At 46.1% G+C, this 19,628-nt stretch overlaps 1 protein-coding gene across 4 annotated transcripts in view; it reads left to right on the forward strand.

The window, feature by feature from the left end:
* Gas7 (growth arrest specific 7) overlaps positions 1-19,628 on the forward strand; it is a 227,927-nt gene that overhangs the window by 132,813 nt on the left and 75,486 nt on the right. For all 4 annotated transcript variants that reach the window (XM_026390532.2, XM_077800851.1, XM_026390534.2 and 1 more), the window contains exon 2: positions 9,495-9,615. In XM_026390532.2, coding sequence (XP_026246317.1) covers positions 9,495-9,615 — 121 coding nt within the window. The remainder of the gene's footprint in view (positions 1-9,494; positions 9,616-19,628) is intronic.

Raw genomic sequence — 19,628 nt, forward strand, 5'->3', positions numbered from 1 at the left:
GAGTTTCTGGGGACATTGGCATTTATATTTATTCAGCTTATAGGTCTGGAAGTCTGAAAGTATGTCACCAACACGGGCTTCTGGTAAAGGCCTCATGCTGCCCCATAACATGGTAGATGGTGTCACATGATAGAAGAGTAAGGTAGGGGGGAAGAAAGGCAAGTCACAGGGTGAAAGAATGAAGAAAGTGAGCTTAAAAAGCTGAATTTGCTGTACAACAACTTTTCCAGTCCCAAGAGACCTAATCCATTCCCAGGAGACAGGCATTAATCCCTCCAACAACGGTGCCTCCAATTACCTAAGGATCTCCCACTAGGCTCCGCCTTTTAAAGGTTCTACTCCTCTCAACACCATTACACTGGGGACCAAGCTACCTGCACATGAACCTCCAGGGGAACAAATCACTGTGTCAACCACATACACACCATAGTATATAAGAAGGAAGAGCAGTTTCATCTTTCTTGGTACCTTATTTTTATTCTCTCTTGCTTCTTAATCTTTTCAAGTATTATCTGCAATTCATGAGCCAAATCACCATGTCATATTTTTTACAGTTTCTGTAATGAATGGTGAGTTGTACACACAATTCTATAGCTGGCTTTATAATTATTAATGCATTTTTTGGTACATTACTTTTAGTATTCAGCCTTGGTTCTTTTGACCGTGACTTCTTCGTTCTTTACCTATGCATGTCTTAATCTTTCAGGAACTTGAAGTTCCATCTTTTAAGTACAATTGGCTTTGTATCCATAGGTTCTACATTCACAGATTCCATTATCTGATTGGGAATATTTGAAAAACAAATTATGTCATTTTTTTGGTGTTTTGGTAACGGGGATTGAACTCAGGGGCACTCGACCACTGAGCCACATCCCCAGCCCTATTTTGTATCTTATTTAAAGACAGGGTCTCACTGAGTTGCTGAGTGTCGCACCATTGCTGAGGCTGGCTTTGAATTTGCCTTCCTCCTGCCTCAGCCTCCCGAGCCGCTGGGATTACAGGAGAGTACCACCGTGCCCAGCAGAAATTGTGTCTTAACATGTACAGACTTCTTTCATTATTACCCAAACAACACAGTATGACTAGTTAGTTAGCATTTATATAGTTTTCCATGTTAAAAGTAACCTAGAGAGGATTGAACCTACACAGGAGGATGTGTGCAGGTTCTGTGTAAATACTATGGCATTTATAAAAGGAACTTTGTCTCACAGTATTGCTCTGGGTTTTGGCATCTGGGGGTGTCTGAACCAATCCCCTATAGATACTGAGGGATGACTGCACGTTCACTAAGGAGGACACACACACAGCCGTGTTTCTGAGCCCTCGTCTATAGGAGGATGTATTTCTGTCACCTTCTTTTGTGCCTGAAGGGCAGCGTGGCTCCACGTAAAGGTCTAGCCCCACACGACGTGGGAAGTGTCTTTCGAGATGTGGCTACAGACAAGACTGAGACCAGCCTCATGCTTTCCCCTTTATTTATTTCACATCTTCTCACTTACACGAGTATAGGAATTTATCCTTGTCCCTGTTTTTTTGTTAGTGTGTGTCTTCGTGTTGGTCTTTTAAAAGTCCTTTTGCTTCCAACAGTGGAGCATCTACCATGCTGCACAGCCTGGGAAAGATTTCCCCATCCACCTTGGTTTACAGTTCCTTTCTGTGAAAGAGCCTTTGTTCTGGCCTCCTCTTCAGGAACACCCAGTGTCTCTCTCTTGGCTTGCTATTCTGTCCTCCTGTTTAATTTAATCTTTTTTTTTTTTTTCATTTTCTTTCCATTCTGGGGAAATAATTCTCCACTTTGTCTTACGCATGCTCACTTTTTTTTTTTTGCAATGCTGATTCTAAGTTTTATTGCATCCAAAGTGTGTTTTGTTATAACCTCTAAAATTTCCCTAGAGTTTCAGTCACTTCTTTTTTCTTAATTTTGTTTTCTTTTCCAAACAACTTGTCTTTTTTTTTTTTTTTGGTCTTTGTTTTGCTCTCTCTTTTGGCTCTTTTGGTCTTGCCTGCCATCTCTTTCTTCCTTCTATTGAGGGTTGCTACATAGTCTAGTTTGCAGTATATTTCTCCTGGATATCATATAAGAAATCTGTGCTTTGATATTTGTGATTGGCTTGAGGGTTCTGGATGCTGCCATTCCGTCTGTTTTCTGCAGGTGAAGAAATGCCCTGTATCACCTTTTCCTCTCACCTGCCTTTACTCAGTGTCCATTCGATCAGATCTGTCAAGAGCTGGGATCTGTTCCCAGGTGGAGTGCACACATGTTGTTTGGGTTGCCATTCTCTACCTGGTTCCTGAGGCAGCCTGCCAAGGTCTGTTTGAAACCCAGTTCCTGCTACAATTCCCAGCCTTCATTCATTCATTCATTCATCCATTCATTCATTCACTCAATGCTCTGGGCTAAGACCAAGAAAAAGATGGATGTGGTCCCCCCTTCCTGAGTCATATAGCCTGTTTATCTCTGGATATGATGTCTCCTTCTCCTCCCTTTCTTTCTCCCCCTGGCCATGTCTCCATCTCTGGCTTCCAGGAGAGCATGAAGACATCACCAGGGTCCCACCCGTCTCCTATGAAACTACGTGTGAAGACCACACTCCCAGAATGCACCCTGCCACGGCCAGGTGGCTCTGCTGCCTCCCTCGCTATTCCTGTGGATTGCTATTTCTGAATGGATAGGAAGGCAGCCAGAGCTGCAGAGAGCAGTCCTTCCACCTGGGAGACAAAGGAAAGGTGCGGTGCCTTCTTGTAGGCACTGACTCTGAGGCGGGTGATGTCATGGAGGGAGGTGGTACCCGCCATGGGTCGCCGTTCCCAGCTCTGCATAGGTGTCTGCCCACCCCAAAGAGGTGTCCGGCAGAAAAGGCATGATGATGAAGTGAATCACCAGCCTGTGGCCTCGCCAGTCTTTGTCTTTCCTGGTGGACACTTGCGGTCCCCATCAGTAATTGGTCCACCCCTCTGTTCAGTACATAACTGGCAGCAGAAGCCACTCTGGGGCTCTCCTCCCACTTCTCAGGGTGAGCTATTAATGAACCGGTCTCCAGGGACTGAGGCCTCCCAGGCACACCCCTGCCATGCCCTGGCCACTTCTGGAGGTCCAGCAGGATGGATGGCTGGGGAAGGGAGAGAGTATTGCGGAGCCCTTTGTGGAGAAGCCTTCAAGCGGTGCCAATCACAGTACCCGGCTCATTAGCAGTCATTGTCATGGCAACGGGTCTGCCAGAAAGTGGCTCGTTAGGCTGACAACTTCAGAGATGTTATATATAGATCTGGGTGTGGGGGGAGAGGGGTGTGGAGTCTTGTGGATATGCCTTTCTTAGCGCTCCTATTGCTGCTGGGTTTGGGGTGTAAGAAGACACGGCATAGGGGACCTTAAAACTCTCTGATCTGGCTGCTAAATCAAGCGCCTGACGACCACCCGGGGAACGCCTGCAAGTAGCATTTGCTGGCTGCTTCGGAAGGTAAGAGGCAGGTGCTCCCAGAAGCATCTCGCAGGTGGAGGTGGCGTCCTGGGATGAACTTGAACTTGGAAGAGTGGCGGAGGCTGTGGGTTGCTGAGGATAGGGGTTGGTTTTCCGCCTGGGGAGTCTGCAGACCCAACCCGGAGTCTTTCTTAAAACATCATTTGCTTAAAGAGTTTGGGGTTAGAGGATCGGATCTTTCTCTTGAATAAGTCACCGTGCAATGCAAATTGAGCTTATTGAAATTTTATGTTTTCCCTCCCAGTTTCCATTTCAGAGGTGATGAGTTCTCTCAGCTTCTCCCACTAACCTGAGTCGCTCCAGAGTAGAGTGAGCCTAAGGCTCAGCCTGGATATGTGCTAAAAACGCAGGACACCCCCCCCCCAGGCCCCAGTTTGATTTAGTGTCGGAATCAGGGCCTAGGAAATGTGCACTTTAACCCACCTCCTAGGTGTCGAAGAGGTTGTCCCAAGGTGACCACATTTGGAGAAACACTGCTATCGTGATGTTTAAAAAATTTTGTTTCTGATTTTTGCAGTGCTGGGGATGGAACCCAGGGCCTCATGCATGCTAGGCAAGGGCTCTGGCACTGAGCTACACCCACAGAGGGGCTTATGTTGTTAATATCTAGGTGACCGCCCTTGCTTGTCCGCTTGACTTTTTATTCCAGGGGGACTCAGTAGCCACCATTAAGATGGACATTTTTTTTTCTCTTTTTGGGTTGTGTTGTTTTTAACTAGGGAGACCAGGAAGTCAGCCTACAGCTAGGGAACGTGACAGCTTGGGGGAGGGTGGTGATGTTTTTGCATATCTCCGGGGAAGGCATATGCTCATTTGGAGACTGTGAGACAGGCAGGAGAATCAGGCCTAAGCTGTCATCGCCCTTGGGTGGCAACTGGGTCTGGGGTAGTTCAGGTAAAAAGGCAAAGCTCATGATGGACCCCCTGGAGAGAGATGGGCCAAGGGTAACCTGGCATTAGGGAACTGGATAGAAGTCTCTAGAATGCAGCTAATATTTTTGTTTTGCTTGTTTGATGCTAGTGATAGATCTCAGGGCCTCTTGAATGCTAAGCATGGGCTCTACCCCCAGCCCAAATCTAACATTTTAAAGAAAGTTTGGTTTTACCAACCATTCAGTTAGCTGTGCAGCATAGGGCAAGCTATTAATGACTCTTAACATTCCTTGATTTAAAATGGGAATAAACGGCCATCTATGGCTCAGGCAAGTTGTGAAGATAAGGTGATTGTGTGAAGGGCCAGACCCAGTCCCTGGTACACTGTAGACATTTGGTGACTGATGAAAGTCATCGCTAATACGTGCAAATGGAATCTCATCTCAGTTCTTTGTAGAGAACCTACCGGACTAGGGTTTTGAGGTGGTAAAATTGAGCCTTGCCATAGTACGTATGAAATAGGGTGAACCCCAAAAAACATGGACAAGAATGTTCATAGCAACATTATTCATAATGGCACCCAAGTGGAAACAACCCAAAATGTCCATCAGTGGATGAATGGATAAACAGAATGTGGAATGTATTTCCATACAATGGAATAACATTCAGATTTTTTTAAAGTGATGCGCTGATGCATGCTACAGGATGAAAGACCCGTGCACCCATTTGGGGGTATACAGCAGATCGCTAAGTTTCATATGCAATTGAGCAGGTTGTTGATTGAACAAATAAGGATGGAAAGGATTAAAATCCAGCTTGCACTTTGGTCCAGGATGGCTCTTGCCAGAGGAAGAGACAGGCTTTTATAATTCCCACAAAGACATCTCTGTGTTAGATTCAGAATTTCTGAGTTGGAGGACACTGCTTTTATTTTCTCCCACCCCACCCTGGCTACTTCTGATCTTCTCCCTGCCAGGGAGGGCCCTCTGCCCCCTCACCGTGTCCCCTCCGTCTCTTGTTTCTATTCCCAAGGGAAAGAGCTGACAGAATTGAAAGAGAGAAGCCACAAGACTGAGGAAGGGAAGGGAAGGATTTAATGTGGAAGGAAACTAATTAGAAGTAGTAGTTTAATAGAAATCCTAATTAGTAGGTGTTTATCACTCTGTATACTTGTAATGACTGACAACGGGCAGTTCTCCCAGGAGGCCGACTGCTCCTGCCTCTCCACGGTCACTAAGAGTGAGGTAATATCGGTGCATTTGGCCTCTTAAGTGAAGGCTTATAGGTGGATCTAACTTCTATCTTTACCATATCATTTTGGGGGTGGGGTGCCAGGGACTGAACTCAGGGGCACTCGACCACTGAGCCACATACCCAGATCTAGTTTGTATTTTATTTAGAGACAGGGTCTCCCTGAGTTGCCTAGTGCCTCACTTTTGCTGAGGCTGGCTTTGAACTTGCAATCCTCCTGCCTCAGCCTCCCAAGCCACTGGAATTATAGGCATGCACCACCGTACCCGGCTACCATATGATTTTTTTATTGTGATAAAATATACCTCAACTAAAATGGCCCATTCATGACTCTGCTACCTTTATGATCCTATGCAACCCAAGACCCCTGTCTACTTCAGAACATTTTCATCACCCCAAAGGGAAAACCCGGTACCCATTCTCCCTCCCCTGAGCCCTTGGCAACCACAAACTACTTCTGTCTTTATGGCTTTGCTTGCTGTGGACATTTCATGTAGATGGACTTATATAACACGTGGCCCTCTTGTCTGGCTTCCTGCAATTGGCATGATGCCTCCATGGCTCCTCCGTGTCCTGGCATGTATCAGCGTGCATTTTTATTTCTGAGTGCTGTTCCATCATGTGGGTGCATGAGGCAAATCTCACTTCTCCCTCCACCCATTGGAGGGGTATTTGAGCTGCTTGCACTTGGGTGCCCTTACAAAGAAGAGGCCCTGAATATTGATGCCTGAGTTTTTATTGGACGCTTGTTTTCAACATGGGTTGGGGGATGTATACCCCGTTGTCACCACGTCTTTTGCCTCCTGATTTGTTTGAGGTTAGTCAATAAGAGGAACTTCTTTCTAAGAAAGGAGGAGCAAGGGGCCTGAGGCTGTCTCAGAAGATGGAGGTAGGACAGTCAGGTGGCAGGCTGAGAGAGGACCCATGGCCATGTGGCCTTCACCAGACTGAAGGAAATGGGCTGTCTGTCTGGTGGTCCTTCTCCTGCCCTCTCTTGGCACCTGTTGGTGTTTTCTGGCTTGGTATTGGGGGGGGGTACCTTCCCAGAGGCCCCTGTGTTTCCTGGGTAGGGGAGACTTTGGGGTAGTTATTTTACCTCCTTGGTCATCCATGTCCTTACATGTCAACCGGGGTTTCTTCTGACGTCATAGGGTTATGTAGGTAAATTACCCAGAGTTATTCTAGAGAGGAGTCCAGACAGCTGTGAAGAAGGAACAGCTCTTCCGTAGGTGGGTCCCCAGGGGCAGAAGGTTCAGTCCACCTTCTCTCCGGTCCTTGGAGGGAGGTCTCCTCGCTGCCCAGCCTTCTCAACAGCACACGATGGTCAGCACCTTCGTGTGTTGACCTTCCCTGTGGCTGTTTCTGGGGTCATCCTGGAAACAGAAACCTCACAGAAGGAACTGTTGATGGTGTCACTTCCGACGTGAAGGGGAAGGGGAGGGATCCGATGTGATGTCCGAGGGGAGGGTGTGCACTCGCCCGAGCTTCACATCCCAGAAGATAGGGTCTGGGGGGAGCCCTGCCCCACTCAGACCTCCCCCTTCCAAGGGGTAACCCCACCGATGGAGCACTCCTGGTGACAGGGACCCTCTCCTGGTGGCCAGGTGCATCACCGTGGATCTCCCTTGCATCTTCCACAACTGGGCTGATGTGAGCATCTTTCATTTCACCCAAGTGGCAGCAGCCTGGCTGTCATTTGCCTGAGGTCACATGGTTGCCCCGTGACTAGGGTATAGAGGACTGGCACGGAGACGCTGTGAAAGGCAGTGTCAGTTTCGGAACCTGGCTCAACACCCTGGAACAACTTCCCATTTCCTCCCACATTATTCAGAGGAGCACCAAGTGGCCGTCACCTCTTGGGTGTTCTGGAATATGGACTCAAAGGAAGAGAATGTAGCATCTTAACCCTTTGGTACTAGAATAGCTCTCTGTCTAGGCAAACCCTCCATCTTTTTTTTTTGGTACCAGGGATTGCACCCAGGGGTGCTTCACCACTGAGCCACATCCTCAATCCTATTTATTTTTATTTTGAGACAGAGTCTTGCTAAATGGCTTAGAGCCTCGCTAAGTTGCTGAGGCTGGCTTTGAACTTGCAATCCTCCTGCCTCAGCCTCCCCAGCCACTGGGATTACAGGCATACGCCACTGCACTCTGCTCAAACCCTCCTTCTTAAGCTCCTTGGCCCTCCTGTAGCTACTCCTACCTGCCCCAGCCAAAATGTGCAGCTACTAAATGGGGATAGCTTTCTCTCCCCACTCCCTGTCTTTACTTACCATTAGGCTATTTGTCTTGCATGTACTCGAGCCCTCTTCCAACTCAGGAGAGGCCGGAGCCACGTGCGGAAGCCCAGGTAACCCTGCACTGGTCAGGGGTGTGCTGACGCTTAATAGACCTGTCACATTGGTGTGCAGACAGCCTGGTGGGACACTGTGGGGCTTTTGGCCCAGCAGCTGTGCACCTCGCTGTTGCTGGCTTAGAAAACGATCTTCCATGAGGAATCAAAGAGGCCCTGTGGGTTAGCAGGAGCCGGTGGAGAAGGCAGAAGCATCCAGGGCACAGGGGACAGCTTTTAATTAAGTGATGAGAATTCAGAATGAAACATGCACCAGGGTCAGAGGCAGGCCGTGTTTACTGGCGATCCCAGGAGAAGCTAGGATTTGCTCATCCCCCCTGATGGCACACGGGCCACCACAGGAGGCAGAGACACACGGCATTACGGCCTGCACAAAGCGGAGAGCAGCTTGCCAGAGTGTCTCCCCACGGCTCCCTTTCAATTTATTATCCTGTTTTCCTAAGCACTGGTCATCAGTGACCAAAAGAAACCACCCTGGTGGGCACTGCTGAGAGATGCAGAGGACTTGGGGGAGCTGATGGCCTTTAATGTTTCTGAGCAGATTCTGACCTTGCTGGGAAACCCACCTCCATTCCCCTCCTGTGGTTAGAATTCTGACTTTTATCAGTTTGCTTTTCTTCAAAAAGCACAGCAATTGTGCGGGCTCATTTGGACCCTCAGACCTGATTTTTAAATATTCTTTATCCAAGAACTTTAATCTTTGTGCTTATTGGAGAAAATTTAGAGATGGAACAGATAAATAGAAGAGAATAAAAATCACACCTGTCCCAACACCAAGGGACCACAGGTGCCATTTAGCGTGTGTCTATTTTACATTGTGTTTCTCTGATTGATTTTTAAGGCGAGTCATACCAGGCATGGTTAAAAGAATCCAATGTCTGTAATTGCATCCAGAGTAGAGACAGGGTCTGTTTTGTCTTAGAATCTCAATTCTCTTTGCCAGAGTGATTTGGACAGTTGGTGAGAAAAATCCCCCGGAGCTGGACTTTCTGGATCCAGCTCTTGATGGATTCTCGGTGTTATTATGGGATATTTCACATCCCACTCTGCCACGACTTGCATGCATTACTTCTGCTAGGTTTGCACAGCGGGCCTGGGGCTTCGTGTGCTACTGTGCTCAGTGGTCCTGTGGATTGGAGGCTTCAGGTTCACAGCAGGAGCACACAGAGTGACGGGGGCCCCTCGACAAGCAGGGCACCCCCACCACCTGGGACTTTGTAGGAGTCCCAGGAGGAGAAAGCCCAGGTCTGCTAGCTAAGTGGCATTTCCCTCCATGCTCCAGAGGAGCGGTCCCTGCAGCAAAGGGCTCTGGCAGGAACCAGTGCTCCTCAAGCAGCCCTTGAGTCATGCACCTGTGTCACCTGACCTTTCTCCTGCTGTTCCCAACATGGAGCAATTCCAGGGTAACTTCTTCGGCCTCTATCTTTCTGGTTTAAAAACAGTTGCATAAATGCCAAATGTGAGTGATTTTTTTTAAATTTTTTTTATTAGTTGCTCAAAACATTACAATGATCTTGACATTTATTTGCTCTTCCACAGAAGCCTGGAATGGTCCCCCCTCCGCCCGGAGAGGAAAGCCAGACGGTTGTCCTTCCACCTGGCTGGCAGAGCTACTTGTCCCCTCAGGGCCGGCGTTACTATGTCAACACGACCACCAATGGTGAGTCCTGCTGGGGGAACATGCATCAGTGCGGGTGTCTGTCTTTCTGGAAGGGTGCCTTTCTTCTCCTTTGGTTACCTCCCAGCCTTGCCCCCCGGTTCTCGGCCATTTGCCTTCAAAATCCGTGCTCAGGGGTTACCGTAGAGTCCTGCTTGCCCATAGTGTTCGTGTTAGGAATCCAAGCCTGGGTCTGTAGTTCCTAGAGAATCTTCAGGTAGAAGGCTGCCCTGGGAGGTTCAGCTCATCCCCGGAACCTCACATCTGGGCTGGGCATCTTCGTAGAATCCTCCCTCAGGGTCTGAGGCCATGTTTCCAAATGGCATCTTGAAAGCTTTCCAAAGGGATCTCAAAGCTGGTTTAGATTAAGCTGAACAGGTTTAAGCTACTGCCTATTTTCCTGGAACGTCGAATGTTCTCATGATACTCTTGTTCCCAAACAGGGATTGCAAATGTACACTTTCTCTAATTTGATTGCAATATCTTTTTTTCTCTTTAACCGAACTCTCTCACTGGCCTGAAATTTCTCAGAATGTCCTTTGGTAAATGCTGGGGCTACGTGTGGATTATTTATCCCATTAGATAGCACAGGTTGCATGTGCATTTCTGAGCTGAGTAGGTCTGCACCCCCATGTCCCTAAGTATTTTGGACTTCCTGGACTTTCCAAATGACTCCATTTGGATATAGGGAAGAGGAGACTTGTTAAAGGATGTGCTACGTGGCAGCTTCTATCAGGACACTGTTCAAGTTGTGGGTCGAGGGCAGCGCAGGGCAAACTAGCTAAGAGCCCAGTGTCTTGGCCGCCGTGACTCCCCAAGGACTTTCCCATGAGACAGAACCAGGAGAATCAACCCAGGGAAAGTTAAATTTGGAAGGAATCCCATAGACACGTGTGCCAAGGTGGGTCATGAAATTCTACCCAAATCCCGCTGTTGGCTCAGCCGTGGTTTCTCACTTCTTCCATCCGTGCCTGACTTCATAGCCACCTCTTGCCCCTGGGGAGGGGGGATCGTTAATATGGCTTATGATTGTGACCCTTCACGGGAGGAAGTGATAGGAGAGCCAGCTGCTGTTCAAAGGGAGACACAAAGGAAACTGTCACCTGCCACTCTGGGCAGCTGGTTTATTGGTATCCCCTGGCAACCTGACCTTCTGCAAACTCCGCTGGGGTGTTCTAAATGAAGAGGTAACCAGAGTTTCTAGGAAAAGGGAAGTGAGACTGTTTCTAACCGTCTTAGTTTCCTGCTTCCTCAAAACACAGTGAGCAGTTCAACCTACTCATCTGAGAATTGAGGTTTCAGACGGCGGTGTTTGTAGGCAGTTCTCCCTCTGGGAGATGCAGAATAGAATTTGGATCATCAAGAATTTGGATCCGTTGTCAAATTAGCCACTCTGTTGCCAGAGGGCATGGGGAGGAAAGTGGCTTTCTCAAATCAGCATCTTTGTTTATCTTTTTTTTTAATATTCTTTTTTAATATATTTTTTAATATTCTTAGGGTAAAAAAAAAATTTCAAGGAGTACAAATGGAATTCAAATCAAATGTAAAAAAATCCCTGGCCCCATTTCCTAGAGCTTTTTATCACATGTCTTCTTTCAGATATTTGTATTCTCTCATAAGCATATGCATGTTGACTCTCTTAAAATAAACTAAAAAGTACTATCCATATTGTTCTTTAAATATCTTTCTTTCTTTATGGTGGGGGAGGGTACTGGGAATTGAACCTAGGGGCACTGAACCAAATCCCCACCTTTTTGTTTTGTTTTGTTTTGTATTTTATTTAGAGACAGGGTCTTACAGAGTTGCTTAGGGCCTTGCTAAGTTGCTGAGGCTGGCTTTGAACTCTCGATCCTCCTTCCTCAGCCTCCCAAGTCACTGGGATTACAGATACACGCTATTGCACCTGGAATTAAATTAACTTTAAAAATGTATTGTAGGGGCTGGGGCTGTAGCTCAGAGGCAGAGCATTTACCTAGAATGTGTGAGGCACTGGGTTCAATCCTTAGCACTGCATAAAAATAAACAAATAAAAAATAAAGGCATTCTGTCCATATGCAACTACGAAAAATTGTTTAAATGTATTATGGACATTTTTCAACACTTTGTGCATTTCATCCTGATTCATTCTTAATGGGTGTATCGTAGGTAATAGTTCATGGCATGAGAGTACTACCATTGATAGCACTGAATTTACCAATGGATATTTCAGTCACCAGCATCAACAGCTGGTGTCTGGCAGCTTTTTTTCCAGGATTTGGACTTTAGCATATGCCACTGGGGCAGAACCTCTTGCAGATCTTGGGATATAGTGATCCCAGGGATGCTCCAGCTCATGGGTCAACAGACTTTCTCTCCAAAGGACCAGGTAATAAATACTTTAGGTCTATGGTGTCTGTCACAGCTGCTCAAATCTACCATGACAGTGTGAAACTCCACAGGTGATATGTAAATGAACTGGTATAGCTCTCTTCCAATAGAACTTATATTTATGGATACCGAAATGTGTGAATTGCAAATGACTTCTCTGGGCTGGGAAATGTCATTCTTTCGATTCTTTTTCAACCATTTAAAAATGCAAAAGAGTTGGGCACCACCGTGGTACATACCTGTAATCCCAGCTACTGGGGAGGCTGACGCAGGACAATCATAAATTCCTGGCCAGCCTTGGACCCTGCCTCAAAATAAAAAAAAATAAAAAGGGTTGGGGACATAGCTCAGTGGTAGAGCACCCCTGGGGCTCAATCTCCAATACCACACACACACAAAAGAAAAATGACTCTAATCCTCAGGTTCATGGGCCTTATGATAACAGAGCTGCACAGATTGGCCCACATGGTATTCTAGGTTATCTGTTGGGCTCTACGTAGGCTTCCTTGCCTTCTTTTTTTGTGCTGAGGGGGCATCTTGGCTCCTTGGTCTTGCGTTCTAGACACCTCGTTGTTTGATTCATGGTTTATTTGTTCAATTGCTTGAGCCATCATTCATTCAACACGTCCTAGTTGAGCCTCCAAGATGGACCAGGCAGAGTATCCCTGCCTCAGATCCTTGTCTTCTTGAAGTGGAAGCAGATTTTAAATGAAGACCTATTTGACTGCAATTCTGAGAAGGAGTGTGAAGGACAAATCCAGGGTATTTGAAGAGTCCCCTAACCCCATGTCACAGGGAGAGCCTGCTGGGCCAGGGAAGGCTTCCTGGAGGAGGGGTGCAGGAAACTCTCTATTGTAATATCCACGGTTCTTCTCTTACCTGTGTTCATCCCACCTCCCGACTCCTGGCAGCTTTTTTTCCAGGATTTGGACTTTAGCATATGCCACTGGGGCAGAACCTCTTGCAGATCTTGGGATATAGTGATCCCAGGGATGCTCCAGCTCATGGGTCAACAGACTTTCTCCCCAAAGGACCAGGTAATAAATACTTTAGGTCTATGGTGTCTGTCACAGCTGAGAAGGAGTGTGAAGGACAAATCCAGGGTATTTGAAGAGTCCCCTAACCCCATGTCACTGTGTCTGTCCTTCAATGCCATGTCCCCAGTTACTGCCCCTTGGGTCCCACATGCCAGCCCTGCATGCTAATGCATGGTCCACCCCTTCCCGCTCCCCCCTGGGAGTTCCATCCACACGCCAGACCCACTGCCCACTCTTTTTTTAAAAAAAATATTTATTTATGTATTTTTAGTTTTAGGTGAACACATTATTTTGTTTTTATGTGGTGCTGAGGATCGAACTCAATGCCTCATGCATGCTAGGTGAGCACTCTACCACTGAGCCACAAACCCAGCCCCCCACTGCCCACTCTTAAAGCCACAGTGCCCCCCTCCCTTCTTCTTTGTCTACCTTTCTTCTAAATATAGTCCTCCCTCGGTATCTGCAGGGATTTCTTTTGGACTCCTGGATTTAAAAAAACAAAACAAAACAAAAAAACAAAACACACACACACACACAGATACTCAAGTCCCTTATGTAAGGTGACATAATATTTGCCTAGAACCTACACACACCTTCCTATATACTTTCAGTCATCTCCAGGTTACTCACAATACCTACTCCAATGTCAACGCTATATAAATAGTTGTTATACTGTATTGTTTAGGGAATAATAACAAGAAAAAATGTCAGTGCATGTTCAGTGCAATACAAATCTTTTAACGCTGAACATTTTCAGTACCCTGAGGTTGATAGAATCCGCCCAGGCGGAACCCACCAATACAGAAGGCCACCTGTCCTAGTCTTCCTCACTTAATCCCTAATCTCCTCTCTCCCAGAGGTGCCTGAGCATTATAGGTGTTCTGTCCCCTTTTTTATACCACCTACAGATATAGCCATTGGAAAGCCTCATTTGCATTTGTATCCACTTGCTCTGGCTAATCTTCTTATTTCCACATCCATTTAGGATTTCATGGATGGGAACTGTCACCATGCCAGCCATTGTGCTAGGTGACACGTTGCTGCTTTCAGAGACTACAGTTCTTTTTTGGTACCTGAGATTGAACCCAGGGGCGCTTAACCACTGAGCCACATCCCCAGCCCTTTTTATTTTTTATTTAGAGACAGGGTCTCACTGAGTTGCTTAGGGCCTTGCTAAGTTGCTGAGGCTGACCTTGAACTTGTGATCTTCCTGCCTCAGCCTCCTGAGCTGCTGGGATTACAGGTGTGCACCACTGTGCCCGGCCAGAGACTCCTGTTGTAATGGGGCCAGAGAAACACACACACATCTAAAAGCCTTGTGGGCATTGGGACTGAAACTTGGGAGCTCCAAAGAAAGACTAGTCAACTTTATCTGGAGATCAAACAAGCCTTTGAGGAGGGACCCCTTGCCCCCGACACTCTTAAATTGACGTTGTAGCCCAGGCAGACAGCAAGGCAGCAGGAGAAAGACAGGCATTGCTATGGAGCAAAGAGGAGAGAGAAAGTTAGGGGTCTGACCTGCAAAAGGGCCCTTGAGGCATTTTGAAGAGCAGGGTCTTTATCCCCTGAGCCATGGGGAGCCATGGACCGTTCCCAACTAGTGGTGCAACAGGATGAGAATATCGCCGCAAGATTGCTGGTGTGGCAGAGTGAAAGATCTAAGAGCAGGAAGCAGGGATTCTGACAACCTAAATGAGAAGAGAAATATTGAGGTCAAACGGCAGTCTACAGCAGTAGCTAGGAAGGAGGAGGTGCAATCTGTCAGGCAGTGTGTGGCAGGTCAGGGACAGGGGCAGCTCGGATTCCTGCTGCTTTCTCTCCATGAGTGAGACATGCACGGGGGAGGCAAGAGAGCAGGTTTGGAAGAAAGAAAATGAATCCATGTTGGGCCTATGTTTCTTTGGCGGACATTAAGATGGAGATGACTAGCATACTTTTGGATGGATGCATCTGTGACTCAAAGGACATCTGAGCCAGACTGGGAGTCTGGGGGAGCCCTGTGGCTGCACGGTCAGGCATGCAGAGGGTAGAATGGATTCACCCCGATTTCTTCCCTTGGGCTGATCACCACTGTGCAGTGATCGACCTGCACCACCGCATGGGATGGTCTAGAATTTGCCTTTCTTTAGCAGAGAGCTTCTGAGATCGCCAGAGCTGGCTTACAAGAGAAAGCCCTGTCGCACAGGTGTAAGGGAGGGGTCAAGGGAAACGTTAAAGGAATTGTCAGAGATAGGAAGAATCTAGGGACAGCAGTGTCGTGAAAGGCAAGGGAGAAAAGATTGCCAAGGGAGGGGAAGGCAGAGACACTCTGAAGTACAGATCAGATTGATGGTGATGGTGATCACTTAAATCACTGGGGAAAGCACGGATTATTTAGTAAATGGTGTCTAGGAAACAAGCCAGATGCCTAACAGGAAGTTTCAGGGGGTAAGTTAATGTAAGAAGGCTGTTGCTTTCATACAAACTCACCAAAGCCATCAGAACATGATTCATGTAACCTTGGGAAGTCCCCATCTCCCTTATTTCCCCACAGTTTGTGGCTCCCCGGGTGTTTCATCATGGAGAGTGGCCGAGTTCAGCCCCGGGAACTCTGGGGGGGTTCTGGTATCAGGAAATAACTGGTTGTCCTGCAAGTCTAGGAAAGTGCTTCCTTGTCCGCCAGAGTTGACTCTTTGGCTACCTTGGGGCTGGGTTTTGGTTCATGGAGAGTGAGCTGTTATCTTTAGCCTACCCCCCGTCCAGAGAGTGTGTGTTTCAGGACTGTCTTGGTCTGTGATTAGGCTGCTACCATAGACGGGGTGGCTTATAAACCGCTGAAGTTTACTCTCACCGTCCAGGGGCCTGAGAAGTCCAAGGTCAAGTGCCGGGAGATTGGGTGCCTGGTGAAAGCCTGCTTTCTGATTCACACAGGTCTACCTTCTTGGAGAAAGGGGCAGACAAGTTCCCTTGGGCGTCCCTGAGAAAAGCACAAATCTCAGGAGGGTGGAGCCCATGTAACCTGAGAGTAGCCATCCTAGGGAGCACCTTCCAAACCATCCCACACAGCGATTGCCAAAATACCGCCCACAGGCCCAATTCAACTCAAGGGCCGCTGTTGTAAATAAAGTTTTATTGGAACACAGTCTTGCCCTTTTGTTTTCATTCTGTCTAGGGCTGCTTTGCACTGTGATGGCAGACTTGGGTCATCCCACCAGAGGCCTTGGGCCTTGGGGCATATACAGTCAAAAATAATTACTGTCCTGTCCTTGATGGAAGAAGCTTGATGTCCCTGGCTTAACAAATAGAACCCGTTCATTTTGTTCTCCATGGGATAAAGGTGATTGCTCAAGGTGACATGGCTGGTTTATAAGCCAACCTATGACAGAATTCCCAGTCTTTAGGAATAAATAAATTATTGATTATTTATTTGTTTGGTTTTGTTTTAGCTTTTTGTTTTTTGTTTTGTTTTTGTCTCAGCATTCAGAAGAATAGACATGGGCGGGGTGGGCAGTGAGTTATCTTGGTATAAGGATAAGTGAGTTCATGGATTAGCAGATAAGGAAAGTCAGTGGAAATCAGACTTCTAAGAGATTGCCTACCCATCTCGTTTGAGCATCATCTGAAACCCGAAGCAGCCGGCAATTGTTTTTTAAGCTTCTTTTGACAATGAATCTTCGTCTATAAATGTTTTATTATGTTTGTGAGTGAAACTCAGTGTGGACTAAACCAGGTTTTTGAGCTTTTGGATTCATTTGCTAAATAGTCAGTAATTTTCTTGATTTCTTGTTTTAATTTTTCTTTAAATGGGTGGATTCCAATTTAACTTTATTACACTAGGAACTAATGTGAGTTTCTGAGTGAGTTTTCCAGAAGAACACTTTTAGAAAGCATTCCTGGAGTTTTTCTTTGTTCCAAATAATTGGATACTTTTTTTCTAAATCCCCAAATAGAATGGCCCTGATAATTCCCTGTTAATAAAAGTTATCCTGAGAAGCTTCTGCACCCTAAAACACCAGTCTGTTTTCTTCTGTCCATCTGTCTTGAGCAAATGTGAGCCTAAAAAGACTTTTATGTTTGGCACTTTCGATTGATGAAATTAGGTTTTCTGTGCTTGTGTATGTGTGTGTGTGTGTGTGTGTGTGTGTGTGTGTATGTGTGTGTGTGAGAGCGCGTGTGTGCGTGCATAGGTGCATGTCTCAGCACACTCAGGTGTGATCCTTATTTTGGCTTTATGGTTTAGTGGACTCTCTGTGGAAGCCTTTTGGACTTGACAGCTTGCTGTTCATCTGCTTCAGTGTGGGATTTGCTCTTTCTTTCAGGGCATGAATTTAAATTTTCAATGTTTAGGTAGTACTTAAATATAGATCACATCCCTCATTTCCACCAGTTTTTAAGACCGATCATCTCTAGTTTGTGGTGAATACTTAGCACGTTACTGAGTCATTCACAGTGTCAATAAGTTGAGGATCCACAAAAGTCAAAAGACAAAGGAGACGGATTTTACGGCTTTCTCTACTCTAAGAAGCTGAGTTACTCGGGAAAAGACTTCTTATCGGTAAACAATGTGAGGATGTACCTCTTGGCTCTTGGCCAGAGTCACTGATTAGCAGCAAAAGGTTCAGACCTGGAAATGGAACATAAAGCAGTGTGTGGAATATAACCTAGTAATTTCACTCCTCTCGTATGCCCAAGAGAATTGAAGACGCGTGTTTGCACAAAAATCTGTGCATACACTTCAGAGCAGCGTTCTTCATGAGGGCCAGAAACAGGCACCGTGGCCATCAACTGACAAATGGGTAAATAAAATGTGGTATATGCACATGGATGGAATTTAGCCACAAAAAAAGGAACCATGTTGGCTACAACGTGACGAACCTTGGAAACAACAGGCGAAGTTAAGACAGGCACAGAGCCACGTGCTGTATGCTTCTATTTATATGAAATGCCTAGAGTAGGCAAATCCATAGAAACAGACAGTATATCAGTGGTTGCCAGGGGCTGGAGGATGCACTGAGTGGAAAGTGACTGCTAATGAGCACAGGGTTAAGGTGGTGAAAATGTATTATAATTAGATAATGGGAGGGTAACACAACTCTATGAACACACCCCCAAACCCCTGTGTTCTATGCTTTCACAGAGTGACTTTTGTGATATGTCAATTATGTTGTAATAGAAGTGATATTAAAAATAGACATGTCAGAATCGAGGGCAAGTCTGTGACTTTCTTGGTGGCCTTCAGAAGCAGTTATTTATAGACATCTTGGTCGGGAATTCCTTCTGCTTGGTTCCCAAACTTTGGTGTATGTCAGGAGCACCTAAGGAGTGGAGTTTTTTGTTTTTGTTTTTGTTTTTTTAAATACCAGTCACAGACTTGCTGAATCAGACTCTGCTATTTGGAAAGAATAAAAATAAAAAATAAAAATCTCTGCTAGTCACCACCAATTTTTTTTTTCCTTGCAAGGAGACTTAGTAACCACAAAATTGATGGAGGTATCGTTGTGTTAGTCAGCTTTCCATTACTATGACAAAATACTTGAAATAATTATCTTATAAAGAAGAAAAGTTGATTTGGGCTCATAATTTCAGATATTTCAATCTATGGTTGCTTGGCCCTGTTGCTTGGGGCCCTGTGGAAGCACAGGACACAAGGGCAGGAACATATAATAGTGGAGATCTATTTGCCTCATAGTATCCAGGAAGCAAAAAGAGAAAAAAAAAAAAAAAGGAGCTCAGGTCTCAACGTCCCATTCAAAGCTCTGCCCCTGACGGCCTAACTTCTTTCCATGATGCCCCGCCTCCTAAGCTCCTTTCCATGATTCCTCCACCTTCCAGTGGCATCACAGGCTGGCAACCCATCCTCCAACACATAGACCTTCATGGGACATTTAAGATCTAAATATATAGCAAGAGCTATAGGTCACATACTATAAAGTCAAGGAGCAAATTTAGATCCAATTTCCACTTCCAGAAACACAGAGAGAAAATGCAACATTCTTAAAAAAGGTGAACATGCATCATAGTTCCAAGGTTAGAGGTTATCTATTCATAAACTATTGTAGTTAAAGTAGGATGTCGTGGAAGAGCTGCTTGAAAACAAATAACTCAATTTTATGGTGACAAGATGCGGAACGAACGTGAAACTGCCAAGAAAAGCCCTTCACCTGGCTGAGGTTTATATTCTTAAGGCCATCCAGGCAGCTGACTTGTTTCTTACCTGTTTAACAAGATACAGTGGCAAGTCTTCTACTTTCAAAGCTTTTGGAGCCCATAGCTCAAAAGTTGTTTTGATCTCAGCATTTTTTGACATGAAAGAAAAAAAGAAAGAAATCAAACATAGACTCCGGTGTCAGCTTTGTTCCAAGTCGAGGAACATGGGGCATCTGGACAAAATGAATATCGTCCTTGCCTTTGAGTCTAGAGTCAACAATTAGAGGCTTAACCTCTAAGGATAACGAAATCGTGCATGGACTTTGTGGTCAACTTGTACTTTGGTTAGGAAGCATGTGCCAGTGTCTAGCCACTGTCCCTTCACCATTTATTGTACTGCAGAACCCAGTGGCTTAGTCAGGGCTGGTGGGATCCAAGAACATAGTGGAGCTCACCTATATGATATGGCAGGATCTCCATTGACCA

This window comes from Urocitellus parryii, chromosome 7 (assembly GCF_045843805.1).
Source record: "Urocitellus parryii isolate mUroPar1 chromosome 7, mUroPar1.hap1, whole genome shotgun sequence".
In the NCBI taxonomy this organism is placed as follows: Eukaryota; Metazoa; Chordata; class Mammalia; order Rodentia; family Sciuridae; genus Urocitellus; species Urocitellus parryii.